Source organism: Pseudoliparis swirei, chromosome 24 (assembly GCF_029220125.1).
Source record: "Pseudoliparis swirei isolate HS2019 ecotype Mariana Trench chromosome 24, NWPU_hadal_v1, whole genome shotgun sequence".
In the NCBI taxonomy this organism is placed as follows: domain Eukaryota; kingdom Metazoa; phylum Chordata; class Actinopteri; order Perciformes; family Liparidae; genus Pseudoliparis; species Pseudoliparis swirei.
In genome coordinates this window covers 15,720,934-15,738,124 of record NC_079411.1, presented here as the reverse complement: position 1 = coordinate 15,738,124, position 17,191 = coordinate 15,720,934, and the positions used below count along the sequence as shown (strand labels likewise).

The following is a 17,191-nucleotide window of genomic DNA, read 5'->3' as shown; positions in this document are numbered from 1 at the left end:
TCGGCACAACACACCTTCATAAGGAAACACACCACGATAACAAAAATATGATTCTCTACTACCAACGAGTGAGTATACAATTCAGATTAGTTTAATCTTTTAACCACAAGACAAGTACATGGAATCATCTGGAAATGCTGGTGCTGAGGATGCCGTTTTCCAACGACCACACTCACTGCACCGTCTGTACACCTGCAACTTCGCTCATATCAACCGATCGTCCAAGTTCAGTCGCTGTGGTCCCACTTACTTACACGACAGTCACAAAACCAACGGTCGCCTCAGGGGACAGAGACGTTTCCAGAGCTGTAGTTCATAGAAAAGGCGGGACTATTTGCTGAAGAATGTAATCGTAATATACACACACATGCATATATGTGTATATATATATTACGTCAATTATTATGCTGGTTTAAATGTGCTATTAGAACATGACTTGCTATGACATCATTACTGGCACCGTTTATAGAGTTGTGACTTTTAAGTGGAAAGAGAGGAATGTGTCATTGAGTCTGTAGACCCGCCACCCTTCGTCACTCAGCAAGCACTTAACCATTTAACCCCCCCCCTCCCCCCATAGCCACCAACACACGTGATGCATTCCTTCATTTTCAGCACAGGCAACACCAGAGCTGAGATCATGGACCGACTCAGAACAACGCAGCCTTCTGATTAAAGACTCGGCGAATACCCAGAGCCCAACCAAACACGCTGATGCTGTCGGACAATATTATCAGTCAAAGATGGCTAGTCTGTCTCTGCAGATGATACAAAACAACAACGTTATGCCTCGTTAACAAAATGTCATGGCATTTTTATATATCCAATGCCCAAATCGTTAATGTTGTTTGTGTATGTTCTCTTACACTTGTTGATCAATATCAGGTTGTTTTTTTATGACTCTGAAATATCATATCCGTACTGGCCTCATAAATCCGGTATCCGTTGGGCTCCAGTGACAGGAATCGCAGACAAATCTACCCCCAAAACACAGTTGCAATAAAACAGGAGAAAAGCAAGAGAGAACTGAAGGAAGGGTAGATGGCGCCGTCCCTTAGTCACAGTCGCCGGCTGACTGCAGCTCCAGTCAGAGCAGGTGGGTGAGTGCTGGTGCTCTCTGCTGCTAGTCGATAGGTGGTGCTGGAGGCTCTCTTCCAGCACTCTGCAAAACAGGACAAGCAAATATTGAGTCTTAAGAATAGAGACATCCTGTAATTATACAATGTATAACATGACAATAATAAAAAAAGAATAGATTAGTTTTAAATGTGGACACACAAGACATCAGCAAATGTTCATCTGGTTGTTTACAGCCAGAGGCTGAGTCACTGTTTGAACGGGCATCAGCAACTTTTGGAGAAACCAGCAAGAGACAGCTATGTATACTTTTTTCTTTTAAAGAGCCAAACGTAAAACCACACCCAGTGTAGCACACTTCGTTCCAATGAAAGTAGCTAGCAGCGCTAGTTCCATTAGTCGCTAACTGTAGCAGAAAGCCAACCAGTCCCCTTCAGGCCTCCCCTAGACGCTCATCCTGAAGGCACACGACCAACATGGCTCCCGTTAGGACCCACAGCTGTCAGGCTAGCAGCTTGTGGTGGACACCAGTAACAACAATGAGGGCACGGGCAGAATACCCAAAGGCAGGTTGAATTTTAATGAAATTATTGGACGGGCTTATCCTGACTGCCACAGATCCAGGTATTTTTTTGTGGTCAGAGCATTATATTTATTGATTGCTGCCAGAATGTTATGAAAATCTAAACAAATATAATATTATATAATATATTTTTTTTGTTGCAAAACAACTTTACCCATCCTTGTCCTACAATACAGCTCCAGGTCATATCACCGAATAAACATTTAGTCATCTAATGTTTCGGAGATAATAGCTCATCTTTGCAAAAATATTGACCAAACCATTTCTGCAATTGGGTGGAGTGCTTTCGCTGTACCGTGACTCAAGGAGAACAATATTGACAGAGATTGGTCTAAGAGTAATTCAAAAGTACACACTGCCATACAAAACCAGAGCCCACTAAATCACTCAAACCACTCCAAAAAAAGAAGGTTGATACAATAATTAATCTGTGGTCAAGACAGCTGACCTTTAAAGAGCACAGCAAAACCTGACGGATAACCAATAGGCCACATTTTATGGAAGACATTTTGACACATTACAATAAAAGCACGAGTATAAATAATATTATTGACGGCTGAAGGCCATTTATCAACTTCAGTTTGAGGGTTTTGTATTGCTCATACTGTCTCACTGTCATTGGTAGAGATGTTAGTAACAACAACAGGCAAGTCAAAATGTCTGCTCTAAAAAAAGAGAGAAACAATTAAATAAAAAGGACAGAAATAGGTGGTGGTGGCTACACATTCAAAAATATAAGATATATAAAATATATATAATAATAATAAATGATTGGGGATATTTGATTGATGATGATAAGTCTATCACTCAGCTGTGCACAAACCAACGATTGATTTCAGGCGTATAAAAGCATTTTCTATGCATTTTTCTTCTTTGAAAACTAACTTAAGCTTTGTGTACCTAGAAAAACGCTATAGAAGTCTGAATTATTATTATTATTAACTTAAGCAATGATATTAACAATCAGCATGTCTTAACTTATAACTTCTTTCTTGTTTTTATTTCATGGGTTACAGTGTTAATCAAAAACTGTAACTTTTACGATCTCTCAGTAAATCACCATAAAAAGCAAAAAAGTGTCTTACTTATTATCTTACGCTAGTTCACTTCTATGCTGTGATTCACCACACTGTGCTACCTTGTGTTGAATCGTCATGGTAACCAAAAGGCAGACAATATCTACGTTATGTGGTCGGACTGCATTCGATACTGACATTGCGGGGTCCGGTAGGTTTGCCTGTGGGGCGGCTGCCCCTGAGACTGGATGGGCGCAACAGGAACAGGAGCACAGCCAGCACCGCCCATCCCATCAGGACCATGGGGAGGGTCAGGTCCCCGCCTCCGCTGACCGGCCCATTGGGACCCGGCACTGGAAAACAAACATATCTTGACACTTGTAATCCACACTATGCGTTTATGATCCCAGAACTCCACACAACACATTGTGAAGAACAAAAACACTAATCCGTTCATACATACATTCCTGAGGGCAATCTGTGTCTGTGCAGTAGGACTGAGATTGCCTGAGCTGAGGGAGAAATTACAGAAGGAACAAAGCAGATTTAATACAAAAGGAGAGCTGGAAAAATAACTCAGCTGGCCAACTTGGTTACTCTGGTTACCACTGGCCTTATCTAGTGCGAGGAAAAAACACAGGAGGTCTATAAACCAATAACAGACACAAACCGTAAGCTCCTTGTAACATTAGTCAAACAATTTAAAAATATACTCTAGTTGTGACACGCAAATCCCTTTTCTCACCTCCCAATGTTGACCTCTTCTTTTACACGGTGCATTAAAGAGAGCCGGAGAACATTTACAAGCACTGTGCATCGGAGTGACACCTCTTAAGCGTCGAAATGCTGATTGGCTCTCCGGATAAACAGCAAGCAGGAACCAGGAACCAGGATGTGCTGGCTCTGTGCCAGTCGGCAGCTTTTCCATGCCTCCTATCCATTTGGGACTTTTATTGGCTTACTAGTTTTGACTCCATCGTTGATCTCTCTGTCATCCTACCTTCGGCAGGACATTATTCATACTTTGCAGCACACCTGGATTCCCTGCTTGTGTGACGCAACCCAAATAAGCAAGCCACTTAAGTTTTCAAGCAACAGCCAAAAGGCCACTCACCAGGTTGATGAGGCGCCTCATGGCATACTCATGGGTGCAGACGCACTCACAGGGGTCAAAGCCTCCCTCCGCCATTTCTCACCAGACAGCGTCCACCCTAGAACAAATAAATTGGTTGATGCTAATTTGCCCTGAATGGCAAAACATTTTTTTTTTTAAACACCCACAAAGATTTGTACACACTGTTCTATTTTTGACCTGTTCTTTGCACTGTTTTTTGTCATGTCGACCTTTCTCGTCTTTTTTGTGTGCGCATAATGTTGATTAACTTGTTTTCACTGCCAATATTTTCAGTGTAGAATCACAGCCACCAAGGAAACAAAACTGACACCATATGTTGCATTTCTGTTTTGCAAACCAAAAACCAACAAGTATTTACCATGTCAGCAAATATACACCTAAGCGAGTTACATGTACAGCTCTGGTCAAACAGACTTGGCCAATGAGGCTACCTGTGAATCAATCAATCAATCAATACATACAAAAGCTGCAGAATGCACGACTGTCACCGTAACTTGACTGAACACATACTTTGCGTCGCTTGTACTCGAGTTACAATAGTAAAATAAGAAAGCACGACAGCGTTATATTTCCATATATATTTGCAAGGTGGCTGCCTGCATATTTCTGGAGTGACGAACAAACGAAGCGGCCGGTTTTATCTCGAGCCTGGCTGCTGAAAAGACACTCAACGGCAGCAATACGCGCTTCCCACAAAACAGCACTTCACCTCCGTGTTACAGTCACGCGACTATTATATTAAGAATGTTACCGGTAATGTTACTCTTGAACTAATGTAGCTGACGCTAACTGCTTGCTAACCAAGCTAGCAACACAAACTCACCGCGTTGACTTATTGTGTTCCTCTCGACTGCTGAATGAAGAGATGCGTGTCGACACACGGCACCAAATCACAACTTACTTGAGCTTTGTAGACGTTGAGGAAACACGAAATGTCTTAAACGGGCCTGGGCTGCACCGCTGTTGTTCCCCCTCCGCCTCCAGACATGTCAACCTACCGTCTGTGTTTTGTTGGTGCACGTGAGCCAACCAGCGAGTCTTCACGAGGCACATCCAGCAACTGCGCGCACGTGGCGCTTCGGACGTCTCCCGTTGGTCCAGTCGTTTGATAGGCGGGCCTTATGCGCCAATCAGGGGAACGTACGATTGCGCCGTCTCGAAAGTAAACAAACAGTCCGCTGCCTCTGGCAGATGAACAGAGCCCCAACATCTGTACAGTTGTGTAACCAAATATACCGTGATGGAATGTAACTCGATTACTGTACTTAAATTGTATGATACTTTATACTTCTATTTTAAAAACATAGCAGCCTACCTTTACTCCAACAAAAACATATGTAGTTAATTTTCTTAAATAATAATAATCCAATATTATAATATATAGACTAAGACGTTCAGACCAGTAAGATTTGAATACAGGAATTTTCCTTGAATTATTTTTTGTTTTAAAGATACTTCCTACACTACTGAAATAATACATACATAATTGAATTATATGTTTTTAGTTTATTACATTATAAGACTGTAGTCACATATTGTGTCCATCATATATAACATGTGCATAGTAATTACCATAGATAAGTGTAGATATTAATGTAGTAAAAAATACATTTCCTTCATTGGCTTAATCCAAATACTTGTCACTGAGGGCAGAACCTAACAGCTTCCTCCTACTTTTATGTCACTTTATAAGCCACGTATTCGAAAGCAACTTTAATGGACGTCGATACCGAAGCCATGAAAGCAGTTGGACTGTCAAGTAAGCAGTGATAGCAGTTGAAGAGTCAAAAGAAAATAGAAAAGTGTTGAATCTAACAGCTCTCTTCCCTTGCTTGTAAATGTTGCTGAAACACTGTCGGTGAATAAAAGGTGCTATTCAGATGTTTCTCAAACTTGCCCTTTCAGGACATTTCTCCTCATGTGCTGAACACAACACAAACCCATGAACAAGAGCTCATTAATGGAACTTCCAGTTTCTACTCTATTTAGCTGCACAATCTATTTATATACCTGTGTGTGTGTGCGCACGTGCACGCGCACTGTATGTTCTGGACTAACTTGTACTGGCGGGCTGTCGACCGCGACAGCTAGCCCCTCTAAAGTGGTGATAGGTGAAAGTGAAAGGAGAAGAGCTCCGTAACTGAATATCACCCCCCCCCCCGCCCCCACCACACACACACGATCAGAGATAACACGCGCGCGCAAATACACGCGCACACACAGAGCGAGGCCCCGGGTCTGGCTTCGAGGCAGCAGCAGCAGTTCAGCAGACACAGCCATGGCTAACATCGCGGTCCAAAGGATCAAGCGGGAGTTCAAAGAAGTTCTCAAAAGCGAAGAGGTGCGGTAACGTGTCAGGCTATTTTCTTTTCTTTTCTCACTTAGATTAAGCTTATTGTTGCTACTGTTTGAACTGAACTAATTAAAACACAAGTGTCAGTCGCAGACGCCAACATTACCTAACGTCAGGTCCCAGTCAAGTGTTGCTGTAGGTCAGGCCTACACAGGAGAACTTCAGCTAGCGTTAGCTCGATTTCAGCCGAACCGATCCTGTTATTGTCAGGTGGGTGTGTTCAGGAAACACCGAGGATTCAGCTCTGCCAACTGACAAGCCACTTGTTTTTAATAACGCCGCATAGCTGTGGGTACCGACGTAACGACGATAACCATACCCTTTATGGGAAATACGCGCCTCGTTAAAAGGCACCGTAACGTGAGATGTTTACCGACGACAGTTAGCCACGGGCTCTCCGAGTTAGCAGCTTGCTAACAGTAACGATATGTTGACATCTCCACCTCAGTTAGCATTAGCCTGTGGTCTTCATGATATAACCTTAACCAACTCATCATTTCTTTTGTTAGACGTTTGTTTTTAATAGGTGTAGATTTAAGTCGTTTAGTCGTATGCATTCTGTCATGCTATCGCCTGTCAACTCTTGTTGTTGTAGGTTTGTACTTAAGCCAACTTTTGCTAGCTTGGCTCCAGCGCAGAGCCGTCTACGCTGCTGACGTATTTAAATGTCCCAGCGGCTCTTGATGAGCTCCGCCACAAAGTGCAGTCACAGCTTTCACGCGTGTTTGTCAACGTATGTGCTTCCACACCGGGCGGAGACGTGTCGCGACACGGCCCTGCGAGTGAGGACTGCAAATGCTGTGGCGCGACGGAGTAACGTTTCCTTCTCGTTTGTCCCGTAGACGAGTAAAAACCAGATCAAAGTAGATTTGGTGGATGAGAACTTCACGGAGCTGAGGGGGGAGATTGCGGGTCCTCCCGATACACCATATGAAGGTATTGTCACAGACCTGCGTCACAATTACCAGACAATATATCTGCCAAGACACTTCATGTTAGGGTTTATCACGCTGACACAGTTCATGTTTCATTTCTTTCCAAGGTGGCAGATTTAAGCTTGAAATAAAAATCCCAGAAACCTATCCTTTTAATCCTCCAAAGGTACGTGCTTTCAGTTGCTCCCATCTAAATACTTGCTGTATGTTCTTGCCACTTTCTCTCCCATCTGAGTGCTTTTACATGCACACTGCATCCTGGTTTGGGGTCAACACCAAGGTCGTAGGTTTGGTCTCCGCATCGGTAGGGACAATGCCAGCCCCCAACAGTAATACAACCTTAGTTTAAAAACAAAACAGTATTCTGCACTAAATAATACATATTTAAATAAATGAATAAGAAAAATTCTGCTAAAATGCAAATATACAGTAACAGTATTTTATATAACATGTATATAAACAACTCTTACCAGTTGTGTAGTGACAAAAGAAATTAGAACATTTGTAATAAATCTATCATTTTAATTAGACAGTGCCTTGCCTCCTGCTGTGTTTTAACCATTGCATTTAGTCGTTAGCTGTGAACTATTGTTTTCTCCAGTGCATTCGTTGTTACAGCATGATGGGGTGTTTCCTCGCTTGATGGCGGTTAAAGCTTTCAATGGCATTTTTCCAATTACTAATCATTGTGTTCCAGAGTGGTATTTTTAATGCTTTGACACACTCAAAACAAAGTACCTTTTTCAATGTAGGGTTATAATGCAGCCACAATAACAATGTTGAGACCAAACGAAATACTAATATAAGGCTTTATTATTTCTTGGCGTATTTAGTAGCTTGCCGTGACGACTGCAGCTCTCTTTCTGCAAGTTACGCTTTACGGTGTTTCTGACTGCCACTAAAGCCAATTAAATGACAGCATCTTGTCGAACAGGCTCGAGGGCGCATTGGAAAACGTGGAAATTTATTTTTCTTCTGAGCGATGAACATAGTATAGATAATAATCTGAATGAGTTTGCAAATATATTGTGCGAAATAATTTCTCTAACGGGCAATTTAAATGAACAAAATATTGGTGGGGACAATTGTGTCTTACCCAAACTTTGGTTGCGACTTGTCTTGAGGGACCATATGCAAACCTACGCCCTTGGTCAACACATCCTGCTTTCAACACACTTGTATATGCTTGTAATCCGGCCTAAAGAGCACAGGCATGAAATCCTCCATCGGTGACTTCACGGAGCAAACTCGATAAATATGATGACACAATAAAGTTTAATAAGTTCAGCTTTAGGATAAAATAATCAGTCTTTTTGGCTTACCCGCTGAATGAAATAGGCTAACGTTTCTACCTCGTTACATTGATGCAATTCATATAAAACCCCAATATTGCCAGAATCTAATTGTGCTCATTAATTTGTAGCATTGCTCACGAGGGCCTTAAAGACAGCTGCCGAGACCAACGGTATGACAGAATCTACCCATATGATCAAAACAAAGACTTAAGGGCCAGGAAGTAAGTGTGCCCCCCCCCCACACCCTCCTTTCCTTCATAGGTGTAACACTTGTCTTGTGTTTTTTTTAAGGTGCGGTTCATCAGTAAGATCTGGCACCCTAATATCAGTTCTGTGACGGGAGCAATATGTCTGGACATTTTAAAAGACCAGTGGTGAGTGAAACTCATCTGAACCGTGCAACCCCCTCGCCCCCCCCTTATTGCATGTTCCGGTGTGTGTCCCGTCTCAAACGCCCTCTGTGTGTCCGTCTCACCCAGGGCCGCTGCCATGACCCTGCGGACGGTGCTGTTGTCTCTACAGGCTTTGCTCGCCGCGGCAGAACCAGATGATCCACAGGACGCCATAGTGGCTAACCAGGTGAGAAGGACGTTCTTGCCCCTCGCTGTGCCATTACCGTTTGGACATCTAACCCTCACTGAACTTTCCGTCTGCGTCCTCAGTACAAGCAGAACCCGGAGATGTTCAAACAGACTGCGAGGCTGTGGTCTCACGTCTATGCAGGCGCTCCCGTCTCCAGTACCGACTACAACCGCAAAATAGACAAACTCTGTTCGATGGGCTTTGATAAGGTCAGAATGCCTTTGTTTGTTTTACCATCACATATTGTCAGCATGGTGTGGGTCAAGAGAGTGAAACTGAAAAAGTTAGCTGCTTTAATAGATCACTTGATTCTTTGTTGAGTAGCTTTTTTTTCTCCAGCAATTTTGGCAAAGATTTTCTTGTTCCAGTTTCTCTCAAAGTAAATAATTTTGTGACATTAAACTGAATATCTTCACGTTTTTGACTGGACAAACCAAATTCAAATGTCTTTCTCCTGAATTCTGATATTTTATATAGATAACTAAATAAAGACGGCAATAGTCTTCGTAGCCAAATTGTTAGTTGCTGCCTGAGTTGACCGCATTGTTGTCAGGCAACAGTTTGCTCAGTTTCACTCATGTAAATGTCAAAGTATTTACTATTCACAAGGCACAAATCATAGCTACCATAAAGGAAAGAAAAGCTGCTCAGACATTTAATGTTCATATTAGCATACTATAAAATCATTTTCACTTAACTCGATGCTACAATAATTTTTAAATCTCTTACCCCCGCTCACAGAATGCAGCAATAGCAGCCTTGTCTTCAAAATCCTGGGATGTGGAAACGGCAACAGAGCTGCTCCTCAGCAACTGAGGCAACGCAGCCAGGTGTGAGGACCCCCCCCCACCCCCCAGCATCCATTCCACCATTGCCTTTTCTTACACCCCTCCCCCTTAACCACGGCAGACTGAGCCTCTTCTTATAACAAGTTTGTCTGCTACAAACACACCGCTGGTAGCGCCAATCTGCACACCGCCCCGTTGCTCGCTTGACCCCCATCTGTCCATTAAGCCATCGACATTAAATGCATGTCCTTGTTATAAGCCACCCCAACACTCACTCATCTTGTATTCCACACCCTCCATTCACATAAGCGCCGACACTTTTGGTCCTTAATATTGCAAAGAATCAACTGCCTTTCGCCTGCTGGGTTTTCCAGGGTAAAAGGTGAAGGAAATCAGCATTCTGCGCCTCCCAATACAACATAGTCCAGCAACCAGTTGGACTCTCAGATCTCTTCTAGACATTTAATACCGTAAAAGGTGTAGTTGGATTATATTAACTTGACTGGATAGTGTTCTGCATTGAACTATGTAATGTATAAAAAAGAATCATATCACAGATGCTGCATTACCCTGCAGTTTTCTTTTTCCGTCTATAGAATTAGTAAACATTACACATACTCGGCGCATAAGGAAAATTGTTAACTGTAAATAGATGCGTGTAAATTTGAAAATACATCGGAGATATACTGTTTTTTTTTCTTTCTTAAAATGACATTGTAAAACAAATTATTTTAAACACAAACTATGCCTGGTTTACAATTTATGGGGGAAGATATTTTTTTATGCTTTTGAGATCTATGAGCAAAACCTCTGAAATGGCCTGTTTATTATTTTTCTTGGTTAGGATTATTGCTCAGCCAAAGTCCCGGCCCTATAAGGGACTGGAAGGGACGGCCTGTTCAGCCCTGAAGGACACCACATGGCGTCTTTTCTGCTGCGCCATGATCAAACTTTTTTTCTTTCTCGTCTTTTATTGTCCTCGCATGATCTGTGCTGCCTTTTTATTTTTATTTGGCCAAACGATGCGGGGGGATGGAGCGTTCTGTGCGATCCAACATCCCTTCAGACTCATGCAACTGGCAGGACATCCTGCTCCCTCTCCACCCACCGTGAAGACAGTTTCCAGCCCCGCACCCCCCAGAAAAGGTGTACTCCATCTCTTTGACTTGTAAATAGTCCAGAGCTGTTTCGTTATCACAAGAGTGCACCATTGATGGCTGGATCTATATTTTGTAAAAAAAGAAGAAAGGACATACCCGGAAGAGCCACCCCCACCTCACCATGTACAATATTGCATGAAGCATAACAAAAATTGGGCCGTTGCACCTCAGTTTCTACTTTTGGATCAAGACTTAGTTGTCCTCTCTTTTCCTTGGAAGCGAGCATCAGCAGTATAAAAAGCATGGTTATTTATTGTGACAGTGTCATGTTTCTTTGATAAAAAAAAAAGTGTTAACTCACGTTTGGTTCTTGTCAATATCTCTCTGCTTCCGATACCCGCGCGCCATAGACACGTTGATCACAACAAAAGCAGTGGTAACATCTAAAAAGATTGGGGTTTTTTTATTTTCTGGGGAAAACAAATTAAATATGATTTGAGAAGTCATACGTTAACTACATGAAAAAATAGGTTGCCAACAACATGTGCGGTTTCCTCACTCGATGCTCAACAGGAGGAAGAACGGTATCCAGAAAATAACTGGACAATACAAAAAAAAAATATTTCACTGTAAAAGATGAACAAAAACCTGAACCCGTATTTTTTTAGTAATATCATTTATGCATTCCGAGGTGAAGTAGGGTTTCATACTTCAGCAGTAAAAAAAAATCGAACGGTCACTCAAACCCAGCTCAATGCCAAGGCCCCCCCGACCAGCACTGTGTCCAGAGCTTTCACCGCTGTATGAATAAACCAAAAGGCCCTTTCAAAAGCCAGACGAGGGCCATCGAGGCCACGGGGTTCCTACTGGACGCTATAACCACTTCGACATCAATGTGGATACATTTTTGATTGGTACATCTCTTAAATGCACAAAACTTGTGCTATGATGTTCCCGTAGTTACTATTTGTCTTAGATATTAAAAACTGCAGGTGGGTATTTACAAAATATAACCGTTTAAGAAAAAAAAACGGTGAGCACAAAATGAAAATACTGTTCAGACATAGGAAGAGGAAAGGAGACATACAGGAGGAGGTTTTTGATTTTTTTTCCCAGGTAATTTAATAAGCAACGACCATAACCAGATTAAAACGTTTGTAAAATGTCCATCCTGTTTTTGTTTTTCTTAAAAATAGCTCCACAAAAGAAGCAAAGAGCAACAAACAAAGGCAAAAAAATAACATTTTTTTTCTTTTTCACTTTCGTAAGACCTACATACAATGAGCTTCAATTGACTTATATAAGGTATTTAAAACCTTCTAGGATGTCAGTGGTTCGTGTGTCTGTGTGTGTGTTTTAAGAAATGTCCATAATGTGTCCAGGAAAGCTTTAGAGTCAGAGGAGCGTGTACATGGGGCTGGGGAGGAAGAGTGGCCCGATTCTCTAGTCTTGGTTTCACCTTCGCTGGTTTCCTCTTTACCTGAAACACAACAAAGCTCAGAGTCAGCCACCACCAATGTTTTCTGCTGGCTGACAGATGTTAGCACGATCTCGACAGCGAAGATTACGACTAAATCCATCTGCTGGACATTCATTCTGTTCAGGAAACATTTGTATTGATCGGCACAAGAAATTAAATTAAATTGTGTCCAATTGTGTACTTGACTAAAAAGTGAATCCCGTGTCCCGATGTTTGCTCCAGTCATCTGGGAGCGCTTGACCTGTGTTCATAACATGGGCTCAATTTATTGTCTAATAATGCTTTTAATCAGTCTTACTTTGTGGCACAAAAGAACAATATATACATATCTGAAATATAAATCCCCAGAATTAGATTTTCCCACCTGGGTCCTGATGATGCAGGGTGACAATCGCATAAACTTTCCAATCAACGAGTTACTGGTCAGTCTGTATAACTCCTCTTGATTTGTTTTTTTAAAGTGATCTGAATGAACTGAACTACAGGTGTGGAAGCACCCCTAAGATTAAGAGACTACCTTTTATAAGACAACAAATAACGTGCATACAAGATCAACAATCACTGTGTTGTAGTTTGTGCGTTGACGAACACCACACAGACGACAGACGCAAACTGAACTTCCTCTAGTCTCTTCGGCACAGCTTTTGCCAGACCTAAACAGGAATTACGTTGCTAGGTAACAGCTTGGGTCCACGTTTACTTCCGGTCAGCTTACGTTATATTTGCAACCCCACAAACCGGAAATAAGGATGTTTTTGGATTGTTTACCAGGACACACCTAAACGGTCGGGAGCATGTGGCGGCAACCTTTTTTATACGAAGGGACGCTTTTAAATGTTCTTGTTAATCGGTGTGCTACATCAACATTAAAGTAAATATTAATTTAACTCTAAATCTCCCAAACGATCTGTAATTTAATTCCATCCATAAAGGCAACAGGACATTGTAATTAAGACAACCGAGGTCTAGGTATCCTACCCTCGATCGAGACAGTTCTGTATAGACCAGCAGGAGGATGAACTGCGTTTACAGATATTCCTGGACTAAACCAACTCACTGCCAGACCACTGTTGGTTCTCCCTGCTCCCTTCCTTGCAGATTTGGTCTCTCCCTGGCTACATGCGTTGGATGAGGCTGAACGGCTGCTCTGGCCCCGTGTGAGACTGTGTCTCTCCACGTCCTTCCTGCCACAGAGAGCGCCCTCCGGGCTGGACTCCAGCTCCAGCTCAGTCTCAGTCTCTCCCTCGCTGCCCAGGAGAAGGGCCCCTGTCCCTACAGATCTCCCTGTCTTCTCTGCAGGCTCCAACTGTCCCTCTTTCTTATCGCTTCTTATCAGCCACCTGAAGAAAAATAAAGTTAATTTCCTATTTCACCATTTCTCTGCCAAAGCTACGATACACTAAGCTACGACAGTTAATTCCATTTTAAGTCACTTTCTGTCTCACGTTTTCTCTTTCCTCGACTTTCTTCTTCTCCGCTCTCACCTCTGCAAGTCAATCTGTCTCTTCGTTCCTTCGTCATTCTGCTGCTGCTGTTTCGACATCTTGATGTTGATTGACTCTGCTGACGAGTTGGCGTTGGGGTCGGCCGCCCTCTTCCTGCCCTTGCCCGCTCCGCCTACGGTCGGTGGCGGTAGTGCCTCTTTTTCGACGGGAGCGGCTGTGGTGGATTTGGCCGGACGGCTGCGCCGCTTGACAGGCGACACCTCTGTCTCATCGTCAGGGGTTACGTTCTGACTTGGCTCGTCCTGAGGGGGGAAGATGGCAGGGACAGCTCGGTGAAGACAACCGCTTAGTGGCACACTAAGCAGACAGTCCGAGCGGACATGAGGTTGTCCCCACTGCGCTGACCTTACTCCCATCGTTCTTGATGACTGGGTTCTCGTTGTTCTCCTGTGCTCGGCTCTCTGATGACTCGGTGGCGGCGATGCTGTTACTACAAGACACGTTTAGAAAGTTGAAGAAAGCCTTTTCCTTGGTTGGTGTGTATGTGTGTGTGTGTGTTGCGCCTGTACCTGTTCTTGTTGATAGCTGTGGAGCTCAATAGGGAGGAGTTGGTGCTGGTGTTACTGGCCGTGTCCGAGGCGGTCTTGGTGAAGATCCTCCTCCCTGGTACCATCAGAGGCTTGTTCACAGCTCCCAACACTGGGGATGGTTTAGGCTGAGTGAAGCAAGGGGGGCACAAACAGTGTTGGACTGGTGAGTGAGTGAGTGAATACAGATGTTTCTGAACTGGTGATAACATGAGAAATATATATTTTTTTACTACACCCAAGTAGTGTTTATGTATTCTGCACTTCCTTCAAATTAAACTACAGTGTTAAGCATTATTAACTTGGATTACCTTTCCAGAGAGCAACATTTGTTTCATCTCTGTCGATAGATACTCTTTATCGTTTTTGAAGTCCTGTGGAAACAAATCACGGCAGAAAACTTTGATTAGCATGAACTGCTACAGCACAAAGGTCATGACTTTTCTTTCAATCTGAAAAGAGTGACCTGCGTGCATATTCATCTACCACGGAGTGGAAAAAAGGCATTCTTAAGGTTTCTCCATACCATATACAGAGCATTAATATAGCAGCATGACAACTATCATTGGAAATGTATAGTGTCTACTTAAGAGGATAAAAGCACTGTGTGTGTGTGTGTGTGTGTGTGTGTGTGGTATGAGCGTTTGTGCTTTTTTTTTTTTACATAGCCGGGCCGGCCGTACAAAGTGGAGCCAAGATCCGGTTTACTCATTCGGTGTGACGTTTCATCATAATAAAAAAGTCCTTATTAGAAAATGTGCACACAATCCTTTACAGGGCTGCCACCTTTTTGGTTTAGTAGCTGTGGAGTCATTTTACAATCACACATCATAAACTATATGTTTGATTAATAACCAGCCAACATGTCCTCTCGTGCGCACAGAGCAGCAACTAACCAGCAACTTGTGGAGGTAAAGAGTAAACATGACGCATCAGCATGCAGCCGACTCGTCTGTGTGTTTATTACATTTGCTGTAATATTAATTTCACACAAATTAGATCTGTCATCTCTAAACTTTAATGTGAGTGCATAGAAGCAGTTGCATGTAGGCAACCAGCTCCAAGCATAGTCATCAGTTGCATGTATGTGTGCATTGTGTTAGACGAGTTATGTGACTTGACATGTGTTGCGTTGATACTGTGTATGTGTGTGTGTGTGTGTGTGTATATATTGCCTTGTCCTGGAGGATGAAGAACTTGGAGGGTATGACAGGGTCTTTCGGAGAGTCCAGGTGACACGCCGTGCTCTTGTTGGCGATAACAAAGAGAGCGACATCACAGACAATGTACAGCTTCTGTAAACAAGGCAACATGAGACCGTTAGAATTGATTGATAATTGGGGCGACTCGGCCCACACACTTCCAAAATATTCGTGTTTTGCTTCCCGGCTTCTTCCCTCTCTACATTGTCGGCCTTCCACGTAATGATCCAATAGATTTAAAAACATTATGTACACCGGCTTGTTTTCCTAAAGACAATTACCCCAAAAGCATCACGTTTATGAACGAATGAAAACGGTTTGGTTTCAAGAGATGCAAGCAAGACATCACGCTTATTGGAATAATTGTATTTATTTTCTTTAAATGGGGGCCTCGTGACCACTTCGTCGTAGAGGAACCTATTGTTTTTCAAAGAATTATTATTTTCTCTAAGGAATGTTGCCGTTTTGGGGGCTTTATCATATCCCAAAAGTTGTTACATTTATCATGCATATCAGGACTGGTGAAAAACACAAGCTTACTTTCACTCAGTCAAAGCGCCTCCGACTGGCCAAAGCAAATCAGCCTAAAACACATCCGATTCACATGTAATTTACATGTCGTGGTCTAGACTTCACGTAGAGACACACGATACATGTATATGTTCACATTAGCACAGCGCCACCTCCTGGCTCCACTGGACTTCCTCGAATCTGACGCAAACTTGTCACGTTTGATAAAAGTCACGGCCTGAGGATATAGACAAGCTTACTTTCACTCGGTCAAAGCGCCTCCAAAGGAAAGGAAATCAGCGGTACGGGACAAACGGTAAAACGTCAGACCGCCGGCCTGCGTTCTCGGCCGAGGGAGCCCGCCGTCCAGCCAGTAACGTGTGCGTAGGAACGAGGACCCGCACATCGCCGATAGCAGCTATGATTTTCTTTATTTTTTTCCTTTTGTGATTGAGTGAAATTATTTCTGATGCTTTTTGTTGTTGTTGGTCAAGCCTGTCAACGTACCTCATTGCCTTTTGCATCATCAGGACACTGTGCATCCTTGGACTGTTTGATGTTCTCGACCATCTTCCTCAGAAAAGCATGGCTGTTGTTCTCATTCTTGGTCATCAGCACTTCCAGCATGAACCACAGACACCTACGCACAGAAGCACAGAATAAACATCCCCACTGACATCTTAGTAGCCTTCCAAGTCAAGACTCAACATACATATTCTCAGCTACATTCATAAATAGTTTACGACACAAAGTAACAATAGTATGTCCGCACTCACTCTTTAATGTCCTTGAGCTGTTCATATTCATGTTGTTTTGTGAAGTCTGGATCGTGGGCCAGCAAGTGGATCATATAGGGAACAACATACTCGGGAAGGAGGGAGACAAGTTTTTCTGTGGGAAAGAAAATAATAATAAAAGTTAACGTCTTTAAAAGGGTTATTATCCATCTCGTTCAAAATTGTGCATCATGGTTGGCGTATTGATTAAAAACTAAATGCAACCGAGTGCAATAAAGACAATCTTAATAAATTACAGAAATTAAGTCTAACTCCACAAAAAGATAGCAGCAGATGAAAACATCACAGATGGGACGGAGAGGAGAC

The 17,191-nt window shown here is 42.8% G+C and overlaps 3 protein-coding genes across 6 annotated transcripts in view; 1 reads left to right on the top strand and 2 right to left on the bottom strand.

Moving 5' to 3' along the window:
* Window positions 1-69: 69 nt before the first annotated feature.
* On the bottom strand, window positions 70-4,957 carry smim14 (small integral membrane protein 14). 2 transcript variants are annotated; one of them, XM_056409479.1, is made up of 5 exons: window positions 4,635-4,957; window positions 3,791-3,887; window positions 3,140-3,188; window positions 2,875-3,029; window positions 70-1,162 (listed from the first exon to the last, which is right to left on the bottom strand). In XM_056409479.1, exons 2-5 carry the CDS (start codon window positions 3,863-3,865, stop codon window positions 1,124-1,126), a joined length of 318 nt encoding a protein of 105 aa, XP_056265454.1. In that variant the 5' UTR covers window positions 3,866-3,887; window positions 4,635-4,957; the 3' UTR covers window positions 70-1,123. The 2 variants fall into 2 exon arrangements, with proteins under 2 accessions (XP_056265454.1, XP_056265455.1); XM_056409480.1 differs by having other exon boundaries at window positions 4,713-4,955.
* Window positions 4,958-6,004: 1,047 nt separating this feature from the next.
* On the top strand, window positions 6,005-13,467 carry ube2kb (ubiquitin-conjugating enzyme E2Kb (UBC1 homolog, yeast)). 2 transcript variants are annotated; one of them, XM_056409476.1, is made up of 8 exons: window positions 6,005-6,152; window positions 7,007-7,100; window positions 7,207-7,265; window positions 8,686-8,768; window positions 8,874-8,973; window positions 9,057-9,185; window positions 9,718-9,806; window positions 13,443-13,467. In XM_056409476.1, exons 1-7 carry the CDS (start codon window positions 6,090-6,092, stop codon window positions 9,790-9,792), a joined length of 603 nt encoding a protein of 200 aa, XP_056265451.1. In that variant the 5' UTR covers window positions 6,005-6,089; the 3' UTR covers window positions 9,793-9,806; window positions 13,443-13,467. The 2 variants fall into 2 exon arrangements, with proteins under 2 accessions (XP_056265451.1, XP_056265449.1); XM_056409474.1 differs by lacking the exon at window positions 13,443-13,467 and adding an exon at window positions 10,609-11,224.
* The window catches only part of pds5a (PDS5 cohesin associated factor A), a 50,191-nt gene continuing 45,257 nt past the window's right edge, over window positions 12,258-17,191 (bottom strand). For both annotated transcript variants that reach the window (XM_056409471.1, XM_056409472.1), the window contains exons 26-33: window positions 16,865-16,979; window positions 16,596-16,728; window positions 15,552-15,671; window positions 14,688-14,750; window positions 14,359-14,504; window positions 14,195-14,279; window positions 13,829-14,091; window positions 12,258-12,344 (exon numbers count right to left, since the gene is read on the bottom strand). In XM_056409471.1, the coding sequence (XP_056265446.1) occupies window positions 12,341-12,344; window positions 13,829-14,091; window positions 14,195-14,279; window positions 14,359-14,504; window positions 14,688-14,750; window positions 15,552-15,671; window positions 16,596-16,728; window positions 16,865-16,979 (929 nt within the window). In that variant the 3' untranslated portion in view covers window positions 12,258-12,340. The remainder of the gene's footprint in view (window positions 12,345-13,828; window positions 14,092-14,194; window positions 14,280-14,358; window positions 14,505-14,687; window positions 14,751-15,551; window positions 15,672-16,595; window positions 16,729-16,864; window positions 16,980-17,191) is intronic.